Raw genomic sequence first — 19,765 nt, 5'->3', positions numbered from 1 at the left:
ACTGCTAATGCTTGCACGCTGTATCAGAGGGCCGGTTTGAGTCCCGACTGTTTCCAACTTGTCATTCTGCTCATGTATCCGAAACGACCAAAGATGATAGGCTTAGGTGCTTGGATCCCTGCCATCCATGTGGGAAACCTGGGATGGAGGGCTAGGCACCGAGCTTTCGCCTGATCCACCCCTGGCTGTTACAGTAGTTTGACAAGTGAATGATGGATGAGTTTTTTTTCTTTCTCACTCCTTCTACTGCCCCAGCCTCCTTTTGATTTGACCCATTCTGGGGCAGCAGAGCTCTTGCCCCAGGCAAAGGCAGTCAGGTGCAGCAGGTCTGGGCAACAGGATTGGGCCGATGTGCCTGCCTCCTGGCGGGCTGAAATCAGCCTGGTTCCTGGCTTTAAAAGGTGATAGGGAAGAATGGAGGCTGCTCCGAAAGCCCCACGGGACAGGTCAGCACTTCCCCCACTCCCTCCTGACCACGCGAAAAATTGCACCTTGGCATCCCACTGAAGAGCACAGTTTGTCCTGTTGGTTTATTGGCCTAGACACACACAACAGATGCGGAGATAAATAGTGATCAGGTTTTCTACATCTGGGTCCTCACTACGTAGAGAGCTAGAGTCTGTAGAATTCTAAATCTCAGCGTGCTGTGTGGCACAGAACCAGCGGTCTCCACACTCCCCACCCACACTGCCCTTTCTCCCCCACCCCCCCACCCCCTACCCCGGGGTGGGCAAACAGGGAATCACAGGGTGGGGTAAGGAGGGCGCACACTGACAAGACTTGAGCATGTTCAAGAGACAAAATTGTAAAAATTCCCGCTTGCCAACATCTGAAACTCACAGTATGCAAATTCCCCAGCTCCAATACAGATATTTTAATTTCCACTTTATGCCACAATTCTTATGGGTTACCCAGACAGACCCACTGGATTCTGAAAGCTATGTTCCTTAGTTGTATTTAAGAATTAAAAAAAAAAAAAGTCTACAATCTCAATTCTCCCAAAACGTGCATGGTGTTTGAATTTTGACCTAATCTGATTTTCAAAGTCCCTGCTCCATCCTCAAAGTCCCTCTCCACCCCAGTCCTCCTGTGCCTGTTTACTCTTAGAGGACACAGGGGACTGTCCCATCTTCCCCTGTCACCAGGCCTTCCTCAGTCTCTTGTGGTTCTGCTGCATATAGATATATATATATAATTTGTGTGTAGATATATATATGTATTCTTTATTATGTACTTTTTTTCCCCGCAGTTTTTCTAAAGTGCCAGAAACAAGACTTGAGGGAATTTTTAGTGATTTTTTTTTTTTGCGTTCTTTTTCCCTGTTTGAAACTCCCCGCCCTAACCTCCCCTTAAAAAAAAAAAAAGAAAGAAAAGGAACTTGGTACATTCAGTAGAAAATTCTTCACCTCAGGTTGTGGCTAAGACCAAGAAAGTGCAAAGAGACAGAGGAGGAGGGATGAAGGAGTCGACTCCTCCGTGCACGCAGTTAACATTCAGGGAGCCTGTCAACATAGCCTGGCCGCTGGCAGGGCAGAAGGATGCTCCTGGCCCCGCCCCAGACCACCTCCCTCCAAAAGCCTAGATCTGGCCCCCTCAGAGAGTCAGCCGTGAGGGCAGCCATCTTGGCCACCCCCTCAAACACAAAAAAAACCAGTAGCTGGGTCAAAGGTGGCCACTTAAGTGACAGCGCCTTGTCCCCTTTTGAAACTGCACTCCTCTGATTCCCGTGTGTTCAATTTACTCCCCCAAACTGGCTCTCCCCTTTTGTCAGCTGTTTTTGTTTGTTTCGCTTTGCTTTGCGGTGGGGAGGGTGGAATGGGAAATGTTCATCCAATCACGGAGCGGGGAGGCCTGGCTTCCCGAGAATTAGGAGCAAAGCTTTCCTCATCTCCCCCACTATAAGGAAGTACAGGAACCCTGACCAGGGTTAACTAGTGCAAATTAGGGCTCAGGGACTACCGAAGGTCCCTGCCTCCCATCCCCTAAGCTGGGATCTTTGGGTGAGGGGAACTGAGTCGAAGGTGGGGTGTAAGGTGCTATTTTGGAGGGAAAGTTGGTGGGGATACCCCAAAGCCCACCGGGAGAGTAGGATGGTTCCCCCAAAAAACCATCTGGAGTGATCGTGAGGGGAGCGACACTGGGGAAGACAGGTGGGGGGGTAAAGGTGAGGATGGAAGGTCATGTGCAAATCTTGGGTTTAACCCACTCATCCAACCCCCATCACTTTTCTGGCTATTTGGTCTAGTCTGGGAGAAACAGCAGGAAATAAAACAGAGAGGAAGTAGCTTCCCCTCTCCATCCCGTGTAGAGCTCTTGCCTCCCGGCCCCCAAATCTGGTCTAGCCCAGAATTGGTGCTCTGTGGAGAAGCAGGAAGAGGTGTGATCTATTCAACTCTTTTGCCTTGGAAGAATATGGGGTTCACTGGATTTGGAGGTCAAGTTTGGGCTATGATTTCCCTGTCCCCCCCTCGGGGTTAGGAAAACAGCCACAGAACCAAAAGACAGCCCTCCCCCCAACATCTCCCTGACCTAGAGAAGTCCAGGAGGATGGGAGGAGGAAAATGGAAGCTCCAAAGGCGTGGAAGCCAAGGAAGGCGTGGAAGCCAAGGAAGGCGTGGCATTGCCACATAAAGCAGACAGACACACAAAAATGGAGTCCGAAGCCAGGCTCCCCCAGGGGTCGGCGTCGGGCATCACAATGGTCTGGTCCAGGCTCTGCGCCACAAATGGAATGTGCCAGGAAGCATCTGGGGGCGGCAGGTTTAGAGAAAGCTGGGAGGGAGGGGGCAGAACTAGGGGTGACCCTTCGGTGAGAGAGATGGTTTTCCCCTAGGTTTGCGAAATCAGGGGGTGCGAGTTAGACATTCAGAGCTGGTGGGGGCTGTTGAGTAGAGATTCAGATGAGTATATTGCTCAGTTGCCCCGAGGGCTTGGAGGAGAGATGGGAGCTGGCCCTGCCCCTCCTGGAGACCATTCCCTGGAGGAAGATTGAGAGGGGGAACCACCAAGACCCCTTCCTAGGAGAGGGGAGCCACTACAACCCCACACAGAGCAGCCTGGCCCCTGAGCTCCAGGGCCCCGCTCCCCCAACTCCAGGCCCTGCACCAGAGTGTGGAGGGGCAGGGAGGCCAGGCAGCTGGTAGTGGTGGGTGGGTGGGGTGGGGTTCAAGGAGGGTGGCATCTGGTGAAAAGGGTGGGGTCTGGTCCTAGAGCTTCACCCCACGTCTCCCTTCTGGGTTCTTTCAACCTCTGCCTTTTCACCTTCTCCCTTAGGGGGGATTGGTAGCGGAAGAGTTAGTGGGGGTGGGGGTGGGGGAGTACGGGGTGCAGCTTGAGGATTCACCGCATAGCCGAAGACCCCCGGGAGGAAGGGAAGGCTCCCTCCACTCTTCTCATCAGGTAGGACCATGTTGAGCGCAACAGGCAGAGCTGCCAAGTTGCTGAAGTTGTAAGGGTAGGCGGCAAGGAGCTGGGGACCATAGACAAGCGGATAGGGTTCAGGGTAGAAGGTGACTTTGGCAGCCCCCAACCCTTCCATCCGATCCCCCTCTGAGGCTCCCACAGGCCCCTCACTTCCAGCTTTCACCCGGCCCCCACCAGGTTCCCTGCCACTCCCGATCAGAGCCAGTGGAAATTCTTGCACGGGCTGGTACGCGTAGCTGCCTGCCCCGGCCACCACTGGGGGCTCCTCACCCCCCGAGATGACGGGGTCCTGCAGTGAGGCAGCTTCTGAGGCTTCCTGGGCAGCCATGTCCCCGTCGCCCCCGCTGCTGCCGCTGCTGCCGCTGCTGCTGCCGCCGCCACCAACACCAACACCACCGCTGCCGCCGATGCCGGCCTCCCCGCTGGACGACGAGACTTGCATTTCTTGGGGGGCCTCCTCCTTGACCTCACCGGGCCTGGGACCCGCACTGCCCTTGGAATAGGCGATGACCGGAGTGGGCGCGCCGCCGGGCCGCTCGGCCGCATGCCTCTGCCCATGGCGGCTCAGCGCAGCGGCCGTCTTGCACACCTTGGCGCACTGTGGACAGGTGAAGCGGCTCGAAGGCCTCCGGCCGGTCCGAGAACCATGCGAGGAGGATCCCCCTCCATGGGCCTCCTGGTGGTGCTTCCGCAACTTCCTTAAGGTGCCGAAGGTCTGGGCGCAGTCCCCGCAGCGGTGCCGCCGCTCACTGCGCGCCCGCCCCGCCGGACTCCCGGCCGTCGTCGTAGCCCCTGCCGCCGGGGTCTCCTCCCAGCTCCTCCGCTCCAGCTTCTGCCTCCAGCGCTGCAGCCGGCGGCTCCGGGGCGCCCCGCCGCCCCCGCCTCCTCCACCGCCTCCACCACTGCCGCCACCGCCCGCGGCTCCGGCCTTGCGCTTAGGCTTATAGGAGTAGTAGGGCCTCCAAAGCTGATCCTCCCCGCTGGCCTTCGAGTCCTCCTCGTCCTCCTCCTCGTCTTCCTCATCCTCTTCCTCCTCCTCCTCACTCTCCTCCACCTCCTCTCCGCTCACCTCTCCTGGATGCAGGTCGGTCTCTGAGATGCGGCGCTTGACAATGGCCTCCTCCCCAATTCGCACAGTGATCTGACACAGTGGAGGTGGAGCCTGTAGCTGAGAGGGGACCCGGCCAGGCCCTGGGGGGGGACCCCCGCCCCCGCCAACCCCGCCCACCGGCTTGGCTGTGTAGGTCAGGGTCCTCCCAGTCCGGGTATTCCGGCCCTTGGCCTCCTCTGCCGTGGTGGCCGCTGTGGCTGCAGCGGCTGGCCCTGCAGGGGTGGCTGGACAAACTGCAGTGGCCGGGCCGGTGGGTGTGGCTGCAGGCTCAGGGGGAGGGGGTGGGTACTCGCGTTTCTTGGGGGGTCTAGGGGGAGCAGTGTAAGTGATGACGGAGGCAGCCTGGGCCCCTCCAGTGCTTGCTGGCCCACCTGCTGCTCCCCCACTGCTACTGCTCCCATGCACGATGACAGAGGGGGCCGGGTGAGCGAAGGTGATGACAGAGGGCGAGGGGCCAGGCTCAGGGGCAGGTGGGGGGCCGGGAGGGGGGCTTGCTGGCAATGCCACAGGGGCCGGTGCATGGAGGCCTGGAGAGAGTGGGGCCTCAGGGGCCCCCTGGCTGTAGGTCTTGTAGGGCCGCTTGGCTGCCCGCATGGGGAGCAGGCGGTACAACTTGAGGGTATTGAGCTTGGGCTTGTAGCCTCCATTGGGTGTCTTCTCACTGGCCAGGAGGCCCGGGCTAATGCCATGGAAGGCTCGCTGGTGGGTCTTCAGGTTATAATAAGTGACAAAGGTCTCCCAGCAGAAGATGCACTGGTACCTGGGCCGGGACAGTAGGGAACAGGGCAGGAACACAGCTGCTTAAGTTGGGGGCCTCAGCTTCCTGACCCCTCCGCTTCAGTTGGTGTGATATCCCCAGGGTACAAGTCCCAGCTCAGTGGCCCTTGTGAGCTGTGAGGTTCCCAAAGCCTTGGCCATCCCATCCATGATCATGACTGTGACCCGGGGAAATAGCTGCCTTTGTACATAACTCAGTGGGTGGGTGGGTGGGTGGCAGAACAGGGAAACACCTTAGGGCACACTGGGGAAATTCCAGATGTGGGTTTAAAGGCTGTCAGGACTGGTAGACACGCTGGTGCACCCACTGTCCTCTCCTGAGAGGGCTGCGCTCACTCTCCTTCTAGAACTGCCTTCCTTCCAGCACCAGGCTGCTGGAGCAGTGGGAGGTAGGGGACAGGCAGAGGAACTGACCAACAGCAGCTGAAGGGACTGGGGTTGGAGGAAGGCACAGGATGAATTGGCAGTGAGCAAGCGAGGCTCAGGGTGATTCTGGGGGTGCTCGCCCTTCCCTCCTCCTCCCCCGAAATGCCCCATCCCTGTGATCCCCAGGGGCCACTCACTCACCTGCGTTCCCCAGTATGCCACACCTCGTGTTTGGTGCGGTATTCGGCCAGGGCAAACACCTTCTCGCAGTAGCGGCAGGGGTACTTCCTCCGCCATGAGTGGACGTTGCTGTGTCGCTTCAGGCTGGACAGGGTCACGTAGGAACGCTCACAGGCCGCGCACACGTACAGCACATGGCCGCCCACCACCTTCACCACGTGCTCCGGACCTCCTCGGAAGCCCACAGGAGAGGGCAGTGCAGAGGCATCCACTCCTGAGGGACCCCCGGGGCCCAGCCCTGCTGTAGCACCCCCACGCGTGCCGGGTCCCCGGCGGCACTGCGCCTCGTGGGTCTGCAGCCGCTTGGGGTGGATGAAGCTTTTTCCACACCGGGGGCAAGGCAGGGGCCTCCGGGACAGGGAAGGCTGGGAGTCAGGAGCCTGGGCTTCAGCCCCATCGCCTTCCCACTCTGCGGCTGGCCCAGGCCGGAAGCTGCCCTCTTCAGGCTGCGAGGTGGCTACAGGAGCTGGGGTGGGAGGTACCCAGGCATCGCCTCCCTCCCCCAGACCCTGCAGGCGGGAGATGCCCAGGCGGCGACCCAGAGCTCCGATCTCTGCCACTGCGGCCCCATCCCCTCCACCAGCAGGGAGGGCCAGTCTGGCACTGTAAATGAAATTGAGGACATCCGAGAAGGCCGCTGCTGGGACCCCAGGCAGCTCCAGGACTCGGGGTGGGGGTGAGGCAGGGGGAGAGATTGGAGGGGGAGAGGAGGAGGAAGAGGAGGAAGAGGAGGAGGTGGTGGTGGTGGTGGTAGAGGAGGAGGAGGCAGCTACGGTGGTGGCAGGGTTGGGGGCTGAGACCCCACTGACTGGCGGGAGGGGTAGGGGCGCTGAAGCAAGCAGGGCCTCTCTGAAGAAGGGACTGGAAGCAGCCAGGACACTGCGGTGAGCCGGGAACTTGGTGTCTCCAGCTATGAGGGTGACGTCACAGAAAAGGCCACGGAGCCGCTGCTCATTGAGCTGGCGCAGGACGGCAGGGGCATGGGACGGATCTGTCACCTCTGCAGGCGGGGGCATGGCGCCGGCCTAGACAGGTGGGGGGAGGGGGAAGAAGAGGCCAGGGAGAGTCTTCAGGGGCCTCTCAGACTGGGCAGGTGAAAACTGGGAGGGCCCAGAGGCTGCCGGTCCAGAGACTGAGTAATTTGAGCTCCTGGAGGTCAGGGATTAACCCTTAGCTGCCCAGGAGTCTGCTGGTCTGGGCTACCCCAGGTTACAGGGAAGGGCAAAAAGAATAACCACTTCTGCGGGCGTCTCTGATTAGAGAAGTGGGCAATGGGAAGAGAGGGGCAGAGACCACCCCCACCCTGGCCCAGAGCTGATGACCTCTGCCGGCCGGCCTAGCTGCCTCAGGTCAATGTCCCCTCACCTGTCAGCACGGCCAACATGGAGTGGAGCAGCAGCAGCTCAGTGCGTCTCTCTGGCTGGGCTTCTTCCCTCTGTGGAGAAAAGGAAGGAATGTCATGGGGAGCCTGAGAGGCGGCAGGAAGGGGTCCCCAGGAGAGGTCACGTGGGCTGTTGTCTGCACGTGTGGCAGCCACGAGAGCATTCACTGGCCTTGTCCCAGGCCACCTCCACGCGAGAAGGCAGCACAGGCTGACCCCACAGGCCATGGGCAGCCTGGCACAGCTCTCTCAAGGCCCTCTGGCCCCAGAAATCAAAGATCTGTTAGTTTTCTTTTCTCACAATGCAACTATTTATACATCAAAACAGATTGTCTTGAGTTGTTTTTTTTTTTTTCCCCTAAATTGGACCAAAGCTGATAGAAATTAAAATAAGGAGAGGTCCTCCCCTTAGCAATCCTCCCTCAGCCCCATAAATCTTAGAAGAGGCTTTTGGCCCGAGGGCCAGGTCACCCCCAAAGACCACCACAGACCAGGGACCACGTGCACCAGCTGCACGAACCCTGGAGTTGTCCCCCAACTGGGAGCAATGAGGCTTTCTCTCCTACTCCCTGACCCCAATTCAAGGCCACCCAGACACCCCCTACCTCTCTCACCTCTTGCTAGGAGGCGCCCCCCAAAAGGAAGAGCAGGTGACACACAGATTGGGACAGTTAACAGCTCAGAAAGTACAGCCACTTCCTGTGCAGGCGCCTACAGGACCTTGGGTTCTCATGTTGGAGCTGAAGATCCCAGGGTCCAGAGCTAAACAGTAACCTCTCCAGGGGTACTCAGAACTGGCCATAACAGGTGGGCCCTCCCGTCTTTATTCTGCAAAGCTGGGTCCCCAGAGGTATGTGCCCCATCACTCCTCAGATGACTCCCCCATTCCTCCCCTCACCCCACTCCGCCACCTCGCACCCTGCGCTCTTGCCCATGTATTCCTCAGGCCATCAGCACAACGGGTCTCCTCCACCCCCTCAATAACCCTCTCTTCAAGCTCCCCCAGAGACTGGCGATGGCCTTTCCTGGACACAGAGATAGAAGGGAGCAAACATGGCCGAAACTTACAAGTGGTAAGAATCCAAGTGCCAGGCGCAGACACTGGGGTGCACAACAGCTCATTTAGTTGCAACACTGTGGAGGTGCCAGGAACCCCAGGGACGCTGGGGAAGGGGGACTGCATCCACCGCCATGGCTGCTCAGCCTCCCAGCCTCTCCCACCATGGCCATCACTCAACCCAGGCACCCTTTGTTGTATTATGTCATTTGTTGCATTTGTCATTGCCTTGGAAAGTCGCAGTTAGCAACTCTCCTTTCACTATTTTAATTTTTCTTCTTTTTTTAAGATTTGTTTTATTTTTATTGTAAAGTCAGATATACAGAGAGGAGCAGAGACAGAGAGCAAGTGACGGAAGTCCAATGAATGACTCATTCCCCAAGGGACCACGACGGCTGGTGCAGTGCTGATCCAAAGCCAGGAGCCAGGAGCCTCCTCCAGGTCTCCCACACTGGTGCAGGATCCCAAGGCTTTGGTGTGTCCTCCACTGCTTTCCCAGACCACAAGCAGGGAGCTGGATGGGTAGTGGGACTGCTGGGATTACAACTGGTGCCCATATGGATACCAGCACGTTCAAGGTAAGGACTTGAGCTGCTAGGCCACTGCGCTGGGCCCTTAATTTTTCTATTTTTACTTTCAGAAACAAACAGAAAGATTGAGAGAAAATTCCTTTGTCTACCTTCTCACTCGCTAAATGCCCACGGGTGGTAGCAGGAGCCCAAACACTCAAGCCATCACTGCTGCCTCCTAGACTTCTGGAATTGACTTGAGACAGGGATCGAACCCAGGTTCTGGGATGTAGGACACAGGTATCCCAACTGGCACTTAACCCGCCCTAGCTTCGTCACTTGGCATGACAGAGTGAGGCTAGAAGGTTCACCACAGGATGTATGGGCAGTTAGTGACAAGCCTAGGAGTCTGAATAAAAAACCCGTCTTTCCAATGATGTTACCACGTCAGGAGGCAGGAGAGGTGCAGAGCCCCTTGTGGCACCCACAGCCCACCTGGTGGCCTCCTCAGGGAGGTCGTGGCTCTGTGTAGGTGAGTAAAGTCCAGTCCACCTTGGCTAGGCCCGTATATCTGCATGAACACATGTGGCCTGCAGTAGGCAACTGGGTGCCTACTGCCATGACATCTAGATGCAAAAGGCCTGCCAGGGCATCCAAGAAAAGCACGAAGACCCGAAGACACTGGTCCTTAGAGACCTTGAATCCTAGAATCATCGGCATCATGCTCTTTGGAGTTGCCATTTCTGAAATACGTACTATGTGCAAAAGCGCACTGCTAAGCATTTTGGCCACCTCATCTCATTTCAACACTCAGAAAGCCCATAGTGAGGAAAAAGGCTGAGAGACAATTACAGATGCCCAATGTTTCTCTTTTAAGTTGACAGTAAGGAAGCGATGGAGTGGGCCCAGCACAGTAGCCTAACGGCTAAAGTTCTCGCCTTAAACGCATGGGATCCCATATAGGCACCGGTTCTAATCCCAGCAGCTCCACTTCCCATCCAGCTCCTTGCTTGTAGTCTGGGAAAGCAGTCGAGGACAGCCCAAAGCCTTGGGACCCTCTACCCGTGTGGGAGACCTAGAGGAAGTTCCTGGTTCCCGGCTTTGGATCAGCACTACACCAGCCATCGGGGTCACTTGGGGAGTGAATCATCGGATGGAAGATCTTCCTCTCTATCTCTCCTCCTCTCTGTATATCTGACTTTGTATTAAAAATAAATAAATCTTTATAAAAAAAAAAAAGGAAGCAATAGGCTGATATCCCCCTGGGCTCCCAGCTGTCTGAGCTGGAGTGTGTATGTTCGGCTTCCCGAGGTCAGCTGCTGCACCACTGACCACTGCACTGCCCCAGAGGACTTCTGTGTAGCAGAGAACAAATGCAACAGTGAGGCGACCCTGGGCAAGTCATTTCCCCTCCTGGCATCTCAGTCTCCTCTTCTCTAAAGTGGAGAATTAGTTTCCATTTCATGGAGTTGTCACAAAGACTAAAAGAGCTAGTACGGTGGTTTGAAGTCAAACCCACACTCCAGGAAAATTAAAAGCTGCCTTTGTACTGAACACGCACATTGCTTCCCTTGTCATCCCCTAAATGCTATATGGCACAACTACTGACAGTCATATTCATGTAGTATTCAGTATTATAGGCAGAAATGATTTAAAATATATAGAGCACAGTGGGCATTTGGTCTAGTGGAAACGACCCCTATCAGGACATGTGCCTTCTACACAGGAGTGCATGGGTTCAAGTTCTCCTTCAGTCTCATGGTTCCTACTTCTCATCCATATGCACCCTGGGAGGTGGTGGCAGCATTGGCCCTTGCCCCTTCCAGGGGAGATCTTGGACTGAGTTCCTGGCCCCTCCAGCTTCCAGCCTACTCTAGCTCTAGCTATTGCAGGTACTTGGGACCTGGGAGCTGTCTGTCCCTGTCTGCCTCTCAAAGAAAAGGAGTCACAGTGAAGCTTATAGGAGGATGGGAAGTTACACGGTGAAAATCCTAGGCTGTTCTAATCTAAGGGTGACACTGCATTTGGGGACCTGCAGATCCTAGAACCAACTCCCCTACCCCGGACAATGGATACCGAGGGACACCTGTCCCTAAACCTTGGAACTCAGCTCTGGACAACCTGGAGTGTGTGGGGTGGGAGGTGGGGAAGCATGCTGAACCATCACCACCACAATAAAAACAGAGGCAGAAACCAGGCTTCCGGCCAGCTTGGCGGCACTGTGATTTCAAGGCTTTTGTTTACTCTTGCCATTTCTTGACTCTCGCATGCTTTGGGACCTCAATGTTGGGCAACTGAGCGCGACCCCCAAGCCACCAGCCCCGCTCTGCCTCTTGCTGCTTTCCCTGCTTGGAATATTCTTACCTGCTCAGAGCCCCAGGGCTGGCTACCCGCTTCCACTGGAATCTGGACTCAAAAGTTACTGTCCCCACAGGTTTTCTCTGGACAACAATCCTCTCCCTTTGCTTGCTCCCTAAGAACTTCCTATCCCCCTACCCAGATTTATCTTCCTCCTTGGCACTTAGAATATGTCCTTTCCAGAAGGTAGGCTTCGGGTAGGCACAGATCCTTGTCTGCTTTATTCTCTGTATCAACTCAGCATTTAAAACATCTGTGTGACACACAAGGCAAGGCTGGAAAAAAAAAAGAGAGAGAGAGAGAGCGAGCTTAGGGACTAGCACAGTGGCATAACAAGCTAATCCTCCGTCTATAATGTTGGCATCTTGTGAATGCTGGTTCACCTTGCTGGGGGACACACAGCTGCCAGGAACAAAATCAGGACTTGAACCCAGGCCCGACTGACCAACCCCAGAGGTGAAACTTTCCTCTTTGTCACACTGCTGGATCCTGCACAGAAGGGGCTACAGCGGCCAGCCAGTTACATAAATCGCCACACAAGATCTCACGTGCTACGTGCTAAGTGTGTCACATCTGACTCCACCCTTTCCCTTGTTCCCAAACCCATAGTCACAGCTGGGCTTGGGGACAGCTCTCAAAGCTTGTTCTTCAACCTGCCTCTGGCCCCTACACTTAGTTCAGATCCTGGCTAATGCTCACACGGTCTGTCCACAGCCATGGCCGCCAAGCTTCCCACCTGTCCCCGACACCTTCCAGCCTTCTTTCTCCTAAGAGTGCAAATACTGCAGACACAGTGGGCTCAAAGCCTTTGGGGGTTCCCAACAATGCCAGAGTGAAGTTCAAATTCCCTTAGCAGGTATACAATGGTCCTGGTCTAGTCCTAGTCTTCTCCTAGTCTCGTTGATCTTTCTCTTAGCATCCAGAGGGCTCTCCCGCCCTTTCCACCTGCCCCCCACACCCCGCACCTTCACACCTTCACCCCTTCACCCATGCTGCTTCGCCTACCAGAAACATTCTCTCGCAAATCTCTTCAAAATGTTAAGGTCGAAGTCAAATGTCATCTTCTTGGTCGTCCGACACACAGGGCAGGGAAAAGTCTCTCCCTCCTCTGACTCATCAACACTTGTGTGTGCCACGGTCAGCACCCACTCGTACAGGCAGCAGACATTTAAGTCCTCACGCCCAGGGCTGGGACGATTCAAGATCAACGCCTTAGCATATTGGTTTTCTGCAATGAAGGGCTGCAGTCGCTAAGTTTTGCAGAAACTGGGAAGAAGTGTGTGTGTGTGTCAGGGGAGGGGGGCACGTGTGTCAGGGGAGCGGGGCACAGGTGCACCGAGAGATCCAGTACATGCTCTAAGGAGCAGGAGAACCTGGAACCTGCCTGCTTGGGTTCAAGCACTCCTACAGCTTTCCTTCCTGCTGGCTGAGTCACTTGGGGTGAATGACTGGCCCAGGACCCTGGGTCACCTGGCCTTGAAGAAGGCCGCTGATGAGAGCACGCGTGTCCACGGTGGGGACGAGAGGAGGGGCCGGATAGGACATTCATACTGAGAACACAGCAAGGGGTCACCAAGTACTCTATACCATGGCTTGTCAGGGCAGGCAGAGAGAGCCTGCAGGGGCTGGTCCAGGCACAGTTCCTCTGCGGTGACTTGGAAGACACGTAGGCCATAGCACTTGTCCTATTACACAGATATGGAAGGGTGCCTGCACCACAAGGTCTCCTAGGTGCTCATCTAGGTCTTTGTCCTTCCATAGGCCTCCTGCACCTGTCATGTAGGGTTCGGATAGCCACTGGGTCTCCTCCCCACCCCCATCCCGGGGGGTGGTGGGAGTCTCCTGCTCCTCCGTGTGTGTGTGTGTGTGTGTGTGTGTGTGTGTGTGTGCGCGTGTGTGTACATGCCACTTCTCCCAGCCAGGCCAGACCAAGTCGGTCCATAGTGGCGTGCCCACTGTGAATGCATGTGCCCATGGGTGCACGCTCATGCGCACAAGCACACACGCACACACACACACAGACGCACCTACTGACAGACCAGGGCCCCAAAGGTGAGGGAAACCTGTTTTGAGGAATCTGCCTAGTGAGCAAATTCCGTTCGGAGGCCCTTCACCGGGTGGCAGCCGCCGCGGGGCCCAATGTGCGTCAGAGATACCCGAGAGGGGGCAGAGAGAGAGAGAGAGAGAGAGAGAGAGAGAGAGAGATGAAGGCAGGCGGTGGAGCGGAGGAGGAGACTGCAAACTTCATGTTTCTTTTTTCCATTTTAGTGACAAAAGTCACACCCGGCCTTTACATAAACACAGCCAGGGAGCCGTTCTGTCTAAGCTCACTTCCCCTGCAGCCGCCCGGCCTCTCTGCCCGGTGACCCTGACGCCACTGGCGGGCGGGCGGGCAGGCAGCCGGCCCAGGGGCTAGCACACAGACCCTGCAGAGGCCACGGCCTGCTGCCCTGCCCTAGGTCTTCTCTGCATTTATTTTACCCCCACTCCCTATCTCACGCCCCCCCCCCCCCATGAAACATATCTCCTGGCAGCCGCACCAGGCTCCCCTGAAGCACACAGAAGGTAGGCAGGCACAGCTGGCGGCTGGTCTCTCTAGGCCCCAGGCCTACACTGCCCTTGTCACGCCACCTCCCTCCCCACAAGTGTTTTCTGACCAGCTTGCCTCCCGGCCTGACAGCCCGGACAGGCTCCCACAAAACGACGTCACAAAAGAATCCCGAGGAGAATGTGGCAAACACACACACACACACACACACACACGACCTTCCTCTGGCCTGGCTCCCCATGATCCCATAAACATGCCTGCCTTTCACATCCCCCCACTCCAGTGTCCCTCACACACAGCCTGGTTGACCCCCAGGCATGCCAGACACGCCCTGGCATTTGTCTGTTTTCCCCATGACCCTGATCTGAGAGAACTGAGTTCTAGAGGCGCAATCCCTCCACCTCCCACCCCCCCACACACAACCACCATGCACCTGGCTCCTCACAGAAACACAAATCCATATGAAGCCGCAGGTCCGACCCAGGCCAGACCACACCTGGGCCCCACACCTGACCTGACATCTTCAAAGGCCTACAACAGCCCCCCCACCTCCACCCCGGGGCCTGCACCCTGGCACCCTCCACCACACACACTGCACGGCAGCTATGCAGAAAACAGCAGCTGAGAGACCGCCGGAGTTCGCGGGTGCAAGTGTAAGCCAGCAAATACATGCTCGCGGAAAACATCCGGAGGAGCCCACATCTCACAAACTCCACACTCAGGGCGCTGTGCTCAGCTGTCATCCAGAGCAACAGGGCCCCATCTTGCAGTTCCGCTCCACATCACTGGACACCCCTTCTGGTTGTCTCCCATCCCCGGGGTAGGAGTGGGAATGGCCCCACTGGGACCCCAGGCTGCCCAAGCAGCAGGCAGAAAGGTTTACCTTGCCCCACAACACAGTAGGAAACACACAATTTCCAAGACTCACAACCACAACCCTGCCCGACGGCGCGGCAGTTGGGGAAGGGGGGGGGTGCTCCTCTCCCTGCCGGGCTCGCCTGGTGCACCCCCGCACACCCCAACACTCTGGGGCTCTTGGTGACCCACCCCTCCCCCTCTCTGCCTGGCTCCTACGCCATCGCCCTCCCAGCAGCTTGCAGCGCTTGCCCGGGCTCACACCAGCCCCACCCCACCCCCAACCTGCCCCACGGCGGGAGGGGGGCATTGGGCTGCAGAATTAACCCTTCAAAGAGGCGTGAGCGCGGCCCCTTCCAAGGCCCCAGGCGATCGTGGCCCCCCAGCCACCACTTACTCCGACGCCTTACCAGGGCCCTCTTAGTCGCCCCCCAGTGCCGTGCGCGCCTGGGGGCGGGGCTAGCTTCAGCCCTCGACCCCTGAGCCCCCAGGTCAACTCCAAAGAGGAGAGGCCTGGGCGCGGGGCGCGGTCCGGGCCCCCGCAGCGCCGGGCAGCGGGAAGGGCTCCCCACCTCCCTGCACCCGCCCGCAGTTGGATCCGGTCCTCCCTGGTCCTGTCCCGGTTCGCCCCGGGGCCCACCTGACTGCGATGGCGCCGCGTCCGCCAGGCCCGGCTCATCACCGTGGCCGCCCCCGGCCGCTTCGGTTTCGCCCGCCTCCAGCTCCTGCTCCTGCTCCAGCTCCGGCTCCAGCCCCGGCCCCCCCAGCGCCCGGCCCCGGCCCGGCCCCGCCACCGCCGCTACCGCCGCCGCCGCTGACATCATCGGCTCCCCCCGCCCCGGTCCTACCCCCACCCCCACCCCCGGAAACAGTCCCCCCCCAGCTCCGCCGCCGCCTCGAGGAGGCCGGCGCAGCACAGCCAACACCGACACCAGGCTCAGAGCGCCCGACGGCTTTCTGCCCGACCGATATAGCGCAGGGAACTAAACTAAGCAGACAGGGCCAGCGGCCGATGAACACCCAGCAGGGTGCAGGCCGGGTTATAGCACCCCATAGGGGCGCACGACCACCCACTTCTTGGAAAGAACCACCCCCCCAACACACACACACACACACACACACACACACCTTACTGCATGCCTTTCACTCAGTTGTGCACAACACCCAAAACCAGGTGCACACACACATACACACACACACACAGAGGCAACAAAGCAGACCTACAGTTGGTCTCGGGGTTGGTCCTGGGGTCAGCACATCCACAAGGCAGTCCTGGAACACATTTGCACCGTTCCCAGGAAGGCACAGAAAGCCAGCCAACAGGAGCCTGAGCAAGGAAGGCCCAGCCTTGCTGATCTGGCGCATATCGACGAGCCCCAGGGCAGATGGGCACACAGCTTGATCCTGGGTCTCCCCAGGTCGAGGTTTCCATGTCTATAGACTTAGGTCTATGTGCACAGGTCTTGGCGTGAGCCTTGGGTGACACCACCAACAAAACACCAGGTGGAACCAACACAGAAGAAAAACCCAGTCTCAAAGCTGCCTCCCTGGTGTTGGAGAGAGAGGAGCAGACTCTCCCAGCTCTTTTCCTCAAAACCTTTCTGAAGGAAAAGGTAAACAGATGCACATCATGAGGGCTCATGCAATGGCTCAATTGGCTAATCCTCTGCTTGGAAGCCCCAGCACCCCATATAGGCACTGGTTTGTGTCCTGGCTGCTCCACTTCCCATCCAGTTCCCTGTGTTGGCCTGAGAAAGCAGTAAAGGACGGCCCAAAGCCTTGGGACCCTGCACCTGTGTGGGAGACCCGGAAGAAGTTCCTGGCTCCTGGCTTCAGATAGGCACAGTACCGGCTGTTGTGCTCACTTGGGGAATGAATCATTGAACGGAAGATCTTCCTCTCTATCCCTCCTCCTCTCTGTATATTTTACTTTACAATAAAAATAAATAAATCTTTTTTAAAAATTAAAAAAAATTAAGATCTTTCTGTCTCTCCTTACTTCTCTCAGGAAATTTGCCTTTCCAATAAAAAAGAAAAATGAATCTTAAAAAAAAAAATGCACACACACACACAAGCTGGTCAAACCTGGTGGAAACCTCATCACAGAGCCAGACACAAAAAGAGAAAAGGGATCCAATTTCAGTCATGGAGAGGAGTGAACAGAGAAGTAAGACAGTGAGGAAACAGAGAAAAAGCCCCCCCGCCACCCCAGGAAGGTTCCAAAGAGAGAACCCCTCCCCCATTCCAGCCAGGTCACAATGGCTGGAGCTCTGAGGGGTCCTAGCCCGCAAACCAGGAGGAGAGGAGGAGATCCCAAGAGAGATGGTAAGTGTGGGGGCTGGGTGGAGGGGTGTGTGGGCACCCTGCCCAGGGTTCCTCTCTGTCCTTCCTGGCCACTCCCCCTCTCTTTCTCGCTTAAATCTCCCCGGCTCTCCCAGAGGTATACACAGGTAAAATTCTTAGTGGGATACCTGGATGTACCTGGAGCCTGTGACATCACATGGACACAGAGCATCAGAAGCTGTACCCCTTCCTTATTTCAACAGCCTTTTAAGGTCCTCCTGGCTCGCCTCTGCTCACCACTGCCTCCTGCTTTACCTGTTCAAATCCCGCCCCCTCATCTACCTTTTAGATTCCCTTGCTAAGCTCCCTAAGCTCCCAAGAGTTCCTTACAAGAAAGGCTACACTTGTACTGTCCTGCAGGGACCCACATCCCAGGCTGGCCTTCACCCCGTCCCAAGTCCCTATCCCTAGCCCCAAGTCAGGGAGCTATGGCAGTCCTCGGGGCCTCAATTCCTTTCTCCATCCAAAGGCTCAAAGTCACCCCTATTTCAACCTGCCTGACTTCACCCAGTCACCGCCGCCATCCACTCCTTCGTCCAGCCACCACCGCTGCCGGCCCTCCGATGCCACCAAGGGCCTGCTGGTGGCCCTGCTGGGCGGGGGCCTGCCTGCCGGCTTCGTGGGCCCCTTTTCCCGCATGGCCTACCGGGCTTCCCACCTGCCCTCGATGGAGTTGCTCTTTTGTCGCTGTCTCTTCCACCTCCCCATCGCTCTGCTGCTCCACCTACGAGGCGACCCGCTGTTAGGACCCCCTGATGTCCGGGGCCGGGCCTGCCTCCATGCCTTGCTCAACGTCATCAGTATAGGATGCGCCTACAATGCAATCCAGGTGGTGCCTGCCGGCAACGTGGCTACCGTCCGCAAAGGATCTTCCACCATGTGCTCTGCTATCCTCTCCCTCTGCCTCGAGAGCCAGGGTCTCAGTGGATACGACTGGTGTGGCCTGTTGGGCAGCACACTGGGCCTCATCATCATTGTGGGACCTGGACTAGGGACACTGCAGGAGGGGACCACTGGCATCCACACTGCCCTGGGCTACGTGCAGGCCTTCCTGGGAGGCCTGGCCTTGTCGCTGGGGCTTCTGATCTACCGCTCCCTGGACTTCCCCTCCTGCCTACCGACAGTGGCCTTCCTGTTTGGGTTGGTGGGGCTGTTGGGCTCCGTGCCAAGCCTCTTTCTGGTGCAGACCCCTGTACTGCCCACTGACTCTCTGAGCTGGAGCTGCGTGGGCGCAGTGGGCATCCTTGCCTTGGTGTCCTTTGTGTGCGTGAGCTATGCGGTCACCAAGGCCCACCCTGCCCTAGTGTGTGCCGTCCTGCATTCAGAGGTGGTGGTGGCCCTGATGCTGCAGTACTATGTGCTCTACGAGAAGGTGGCTCCTTCTGACATCATGGGGGCAGGAGTCGTGTTGGGCAGCATCGCCATCATCACTGCCCAGAATCTCAGCTGTGAGAGGGAGGCGCAGGTAGAGGAGCGAGAGTGCAGCTGAGAGCCGGGGTCTTGGGGGGAGGGCAGGGGTCAATAGAAAGACTGGAATACAAGCATGGGAGAGCAAAGCCACTGGAAGACAACAACTGGTGTGGGAGATGGCCGCCCCCAGCCCCTGCAGCCAGAGGTGACCTGAGGACTTGGTGGAGAGGAATGAAAGACCCCAGCACAACCGGGGATGTCTAGGCTGGGTCCTGGCAGCGAGCACAGCCTGGGGTAAGGGCAGGGTACACTGACCATGGCTTAGAAATGGAGAGAGGGAACATTGAGGTTGGAGGCGCCGCTGCTGCGGCCGCCAGGAGCTCGGGCAGGCGGAACAAGCAGCCGCGCTGGGGGAGGGGAGCTGCATTCTCCCTTCCCTGGGCACCGCGCGGAGATGACTTGGTTTCCTCGCGGTTGTGCCCCCACCACTTGGGGCGATGACGTGACGCTGACATCAAACAAGGCTCGCTCCAAAAGTGGCTCTGGACTCAGTGTCGTGTCTGCTTTGCGGGGACAGTGGAAATCCTCCCCTACCAGAGCCTCTCTGGGGATTCTCACCCTCCCCCACCGCTGTATTATTTGGGAACTGTTCTAGAAGGTGGAGGATTTCCTAATGCCCAGATTCCTTCTTTCCCAACCCCCCATCCCCTACACACACAAGCGCGCGGGCGAGCACGCACCCGGCCCTCAATTCCCCAGGATTTTTCGCCTATCGCCCCATGGCTAATCTGCTTTTCCCGGATCGTCGAGGTCCCGTGACCTCTCTCCCCGGACTGTGGCCAGTCTCCTTCCGGAGCTCTGTGGCCTCTCCCCGGAGCGGGCTCAGGCCGCCGGGGACCCAGGGCCAAGGCGCAGCACAGCGCCCCATCTGCGGCCGGGAGGAGCACTCAACTCATCCCGGGAGGGTGCTCGACAAACATCGGCGACTTCCGGAGGGGCTACAGGCCTCGCCATCTTGTTTTATCATGCATATTCAGCGCGAAATTGCATATTCAAGACCAAGGCGGCCCTCCCCCTCCCCCCAGCTCTCGGCCTCCTCCCTCCCCTCCGGAACCCACAGGGGAGGATCCGGTCGGCCCCGCCTCCGTCGTCAAGGAGCCGCGGAACAGACCATCTCCCAGCGGCGGCGGGGTGGGACGGCGAGACGTGAAGGAGAGTCTTCGGCTGGAGAGGAAGCCGTCCTCCAATTCGGAATAAACAAAGCTTAATTCGATCCTCGATTCTTCAACTCTGAAACCGCAATGCCACAGCGAGCGCCGGACGGAGGCGGTGGGTTTTAAAAACAAAAATCCGCCTCCCCCCTCATTTCCCAAGGTGGCCGGACCCG

At 57.6% G+C, this 19,765-nt stretch overlaps 2 protein-coding genes across 3 annotated transcripts; one reads left to right on the top strand and one right to left on the bottom strand.

Annotated features, from left to right (window-relative positions):
• Positions 1 to 504: 504 nt before the first annotated feature.
• On the bottom strand, positions 505 to 15,379 carry ZBTB4 (zinc finger and BTB domain containing 4). Of its 2 annotated transcripts, XM_041000518.1 has the most exons (5): positions 15,266 to 15,379; positions 7,283 to 7,352; positions 5,879 to 6,942; positions 4,652 to 5,294; positions 505 to 4,564 (listed from the first exon to the last, which is right to left on the bottom strand). In XM_041000518.1, exons 3-5 carry the CDS (start codon positions 6,931 to 6,933, stop codon positions 3,215 to 3,217), a joined length of 3,048 nt encoding a protein of 1,015 aa, XP_040856452.1. In that variant the 5' UTR covers positions 6,934 to 6,942; positions 7,283 to 7,352; positions 15,266 to 15,379; the 3' UTR covers positions 505 to 3,214. The 2 variants fall into 2 exon arrangements, with proteins under 2 accessions (XP_040856452.1, XP_040856451.1); XM_041000517.1 differs by having other exon boundaries at positions 505 to 5,294.
• Positions 15,380 to 16,770: 1,391 nt separating this feature from the next.
• Positions 16,771 to 18,457, top strand: SLC35G6 (solute carrier family 35 member G6). The gene is made up of 3 exons (XM_041000807.1): positions 16,771 to 16,792; positions 16,922 to 16,950; positions 17,438 to 18,457. The coding sequence occupies exons 1-3, from the start codon at positions 16,771 to 16,773 to the stop codon at positions 18,455 to 18,457; spliced, it is 1,071 nt and encodes a 356-aa protein (XP_040856741.1).
• Positions 18,458 to 19,765: the final 1,308 nt, after the last annotated feature.

This window comes from Ochotona curzoniae, unplaced genomic scaffold (assembly GCF_017591425.1).
Source record: "Ochotona curzoniae isolate NIBS_2020 unplaced genomic scaffold, NIBS_Ocur_1.0 scaffold_2453, whole genome shotgun sequence".
Taxonomy (NCBI): domain Eukaryota; kingdom Metazoa; phylum Chordata; class Mammalia; order Lagomorpha; family Ochotonidae; genus Ochotona; species Ochotona curzoniae.
Note: the sequence above shows the minus strand (reverse complement) of the source record. Positions and strands in the feature narration are given on the sequence as shown.

Bases quoted from the DNA above. Each gene is read 5' to 3' on its own strand.
- ZBTB4 (XM_041000517.1), bottom strand. From the start codon at position 6,933: ATGCCCCCGCCTGCAGAGGTGACAGATCCGTCCCATGCCCCTGCCGTC. The intron at 5,295-5,878 runs GTGAGTGAGTGG...GTCCCGGCCCAG, and splicing joins TGGCATACTGGGGAACGCAG to GTACCAGTGCATCTTCTGCT.
- SLC35G6 (XM_041000807.1), top strand. From the start codon at position 16,771: ATGGAGAGGAGTGAACAGAGAA. The intron at 16,793-16,921 runs GTAAGACAGTGA...CCCGCAAACCAG, and splicing joins GGAGAGGAGTGAACAGAGAA to GAGGAGAGGAGGAGATCCCA. The intron at 16,951-17,437 runs GTAAGTGTGGGG...CTCCATCCAAAG, and splicing joins AGGAGATCCCAAGAGAGATG to GCTCAAAGTCACCCCTATTT.